General features: G+C 36.1%; 1 protein-coding gene across 1 annotated transcript; it reads right to left on the reverse strand.

The window, feature by feature from the left end:
• Positions 1–716: 716 nt before the first annotated feature.
• LOC109221139 (inactive TPR repeat-containing thioredoxin TTL3-like) lies at positions 717–3,212 on the reverse strand. The gene is made up of 4 exons (XM_019385605.1): positions 2,061–3,212; positions 1,772–1,967; positions 1,158–1,661; positions 717–1,046 (listed from the first exon to the last, which is right to left on the reverse strand). The coding sequence occupies exons 1-4, from the start codon at positions 2,939–2,941 to the stop codon at positions 864–866; spliced, it is 1,764 nt and encodes a 587-aa protein (XP_019241150.1). The 5' UTR covers positions 2,942–3,212; the 3' UTR covers positions 717–863.
• Positions 3,213–3,514: the final 302 nt, after the last annotated feature.

The raw sequence follows: 3,514 nt of genomic DNA on the forward strand, positions 1-3,514 counted from the left end.
TATATGAAGGACTTATTCAACAAATTTTGTTTTAAAAGTCTATAGGGACACGCCTCAAACGCCCCAGCGTACGTCTCTTGAGACTTTTGCCCCACACCATCGCCTCGGGGTATTTTTGGTGCACCTCACTCCGAAAACGCCTTTTAAAACACTATTCTAAATAAGTAAAGCTCCTGTGTATAGAGATTTGAGAAAGGTCTTTTGTAAAGCCTGATGTAGTGTTGAAGTTGTTCCAAATCCAATGTAGGAGTTAGGGAAAAGCTCATACTTTTATTGTTCCAAAAGCAAACATCACTTCCTATTTGCCTATCAAACCATATTAATTTAATATGATCAAATTATAAATAGAGGTGAAAACATATTAGTTAATTAATGTATGATTTAACAATATGTGAAGAAATGTATGTATCATAGAAAAGCATAAATATGGTGCTTTATCTCTAAATGAACCCCCTAAATTGCGCTTCTTTTTCTTAAATTAATTAGTACTTAATTAATTAAAAGCTTGACGCTAGGGTCCCGAACAAAAGAGCAGAAATGCTATGATAACAACTTAAAGGGGCATACCAACTTTCTTTCTGCATGAAAATTCACCAAAAAGGGACATAAAATAATAAAAAGTAATTTCCGAATGCTTGAGAAAGAAAAAGATAGTGCTATTCACTACTCTTATATGATCTTACTCATGACTAGTCAAGATATGTTCAAACAATCCAGAAAAAGAAAAAAAGTTTCCTATATCTGTTTTCTTATTAATAATGACTTGAATATATATACAAATACATTGCATCAGAATTCATCTATTAAACATGAAATAACCAAATCGATCTTCTTCATAAACAAGCAAAATATAAAGACAAATGTTAATTGCTGGTGACTAACACTAAGTTGGATCCATTGCATAGCTTTCTTTGCTTTTGATCCTCATTCCGCTCCCTTTCTAATTGAATTTTTGCGTCTAAAAATGCCGTCTTAACTTCCTCATCCCCTGGTTTTTCTTGTAACAACATTTCAAAATCTTGAATTGCAGCCTCCCATCTTTCCAACTATGCATCAAAATTCAAAGGAAAAAAAATTATCTACTCAATGTATGATCTATGGCGCAATATTAATAGAAAAAAAGAAAAAAAAAGGATGTGTACAAAGAGTAATTTTACCTTGATGTAGCAATCAGCTCTTTTAAATCTAGCCTTTAAATATGAAGGACGTAATACAAGAGCTGCAGTGCAATCCTCCACTGCTTTCTCAAATTGTCTCAGTTTAAATCGACAAGCTGCTCTGTTAAATAGCAGAACAGAATTGTATGGCTCCTGTTCTAATCCTTCAGTGTACATAGAACAAGCGTCTGCGTATTTTGATTCCTTAAAAAGGCCATTACCCTTTAACCGAGCTGATGCCAACCCTTTAATTCTTCTTAAAATATTGATTATTTCATTGCTCAAATCAAGTTTTGCAGCCTCTTGAGCTGCAGCAATTCCATCATCGAACCTGCCTACTGTCACGTAGACTTGTGCTCGAATTATTAACAAATAAGCTGTTTTAATTGTGCCGAAAATGAAAGTACAAAGCTCCGTTTCAAAATTAGGTCCCTTCTGAATAGTGATGTATGCCTCCTCATGTCTACGTAACTTCATCAATGCCTCAGCCCTCATTGCAAAGATCTTTGAGTATAAGAAAATAAAAGAAGGTAGAAAAAGCAAGTAAGCATCTCTAAACATGTAATGTTCACAATTAAATTTGACGATTATGACATGGACTAAGTTGTTTCAACCTGTGGAGCTGAATCTGCACCAAAAGACATTGCATTTTGACTCTCCTTAAGTAATGTGCTGTAATCCCTTAGCCTATGAGCTTCTACGCAATTGCAGATGCTTCTTTTAATATCTTGAGCCTCAGCAATGTCTCTTTTGTCAACTTTTCGTCCAGATTGTTTGTAATGTTCTATTGCTTTGTCTGCTTCTCCCAATCTGTTGAGGCGAATATTTTTTAAAGTATATCAATCAAAGTAAAGAACACCATCTAATTAAACGAAAAACTTCTGTTTGATCACGTTTTAGTACCTGAGATATAGTCTTGCAAGACGAGATTGAGCGTTGTGATAAAAAGGGTCTAGCCGGATGGCCTCCCTGCATTCAATCACTGCCTCCATAAGACGGCCTAAACTCATCAAAGCTGCACCTTTGTTGCTATAATAGCAAGCATTTCTTGGATTGATGGAAATTGCTTGATCATATAAAGCCTTTGCTTCCTCAAATCTTCCATTTCTATAATGCTCATTTCCCATGGACTTTAGCACATCGGGGTCCAATTTGTTTAACATATGGCTCCTTATACTAGGTTGTTTTACTATGTTCCCCATCAAGACTTTGCCTATAGTCTTTTGATCACTTGAGCCATTTTGGTTCTTTTGTTGCTTCAGATTTCCTAATTGGCCTAATAACATAATGTTGCCCGTGGAGGAAGCACGGTTTAATATACCATTCGCGTTGGATTTCCGGTGACTAATGACAGAAGAGGTGAAAGTTGGTTCCCTTCTAAGCTTTTGACTGTTGGCGAAGTTGACAACTTGTGACATTTTGTTCGTGCTCGAAAAATTGGACGATTGCTTCGTGCTGATTCTCGTACCATCACATGTTGATCTCCTAACATGTTTTTGATCATGGGAAATCGAATTCCTCGGAGTGGTTGAGTGTGGTTGAGTGGAATGTTTCACACCTAGTTTTGTTGGAGTTTTGACTGATTTCTTGGTGTCTAAATATGCAATGCTTGGCCTTATTGGTGTTAGATCATTGGCACTGGACTTGGTGGGAAGTGGTGGCACTGGTTGTTTACTTGACTTAGATTTTCCAAGTTGAAAAATTGCTGCCACTAGACCACAACCCAATTGAATTTCCACTGACCTCTCTGCAATTTCAGCCATAGCTCCTCTTTCACCACCCATATCTATCACAATTTGCTAACTGTTGCTATTTTAGAGGAAATGGAAGGCTTTATCCAATGTTAAGTATTCATGAATCAAAGTGGAAAGGTCAAATGGAAAAGAGAGATTAATTTTTAAACACAATCCAATTGACACATGGTCCAAGAAAGGGGAAAGAAATCAAAGATAAAGCTTGCATATGAAGGGTTCAATGTGATAGGCCCTGATTTAGATAGAACAAATGTTTTAATTACTTATTTATATACCCTTTAAGGGTCCTAGAGTGGACGTCAAGAAACCAACTTTATTTTCTTTTGCCGCTAGAGCTTTTGGCCTATCAAACAAAATTCCAAAAGGGGACAAGACTCGTCGTTCTAATAAAGTACCAACGAATGTCTTATCAAGAAAGTGTTATTTGGAACGATTTCTTTAAAATTTCTTTGCTATAGTGCCAAACAAGTAGGACCTTCCACCCAATCATAACAAACTTTTTAATCCAGCAGGATTAGCTTAAAAATTCACACGTGCAAACATGTTATTCGCCAAAACTTCTGAAAAATCTAACAAGCAAGTCGAGAGATTAAGCTAGCGTTT

Source organism: Nicotiana attenuata, unplaced genomic scaffold (genome assembly GCF_001879085.1).
Source record: "Nicotiana attenuata strain UT unplaced genomic scaffold, NIATTr2, whole genome shotgun sequence".
Lineage (NCBI taxonomy): Eukaryota > Viridiplantae > Streptophyta > Magnoliopsida > Solanales > Solanaceae > Nicotiana > Nicotiana attenuata.

Bases quoted from the DNA above. Each gene is read 5' to 3' on its own strand.
- LOC109221139 (XM_019385605.1), bottom strand. From the start codon at position 2,941: ATGGGTGGTGAAAGAGGAGCTATGGCTGAAATTGCAGAGAGGTCAGTG. The intron at 1,662-1,771 runs GTTGAAACAACT...TTATACTCAAAG, and splicing joins GTGCAGATTCAGCTCCACAG to ATCTTTGCAATGAGGGCTGA. The intron at 1,047-1,157 runs GTAAAATTACTC...TTTGATGCATAG, and splicing joins GAGCTGATTGCTACATCAAG to TTGGAAAGATGGGAGGCTGC.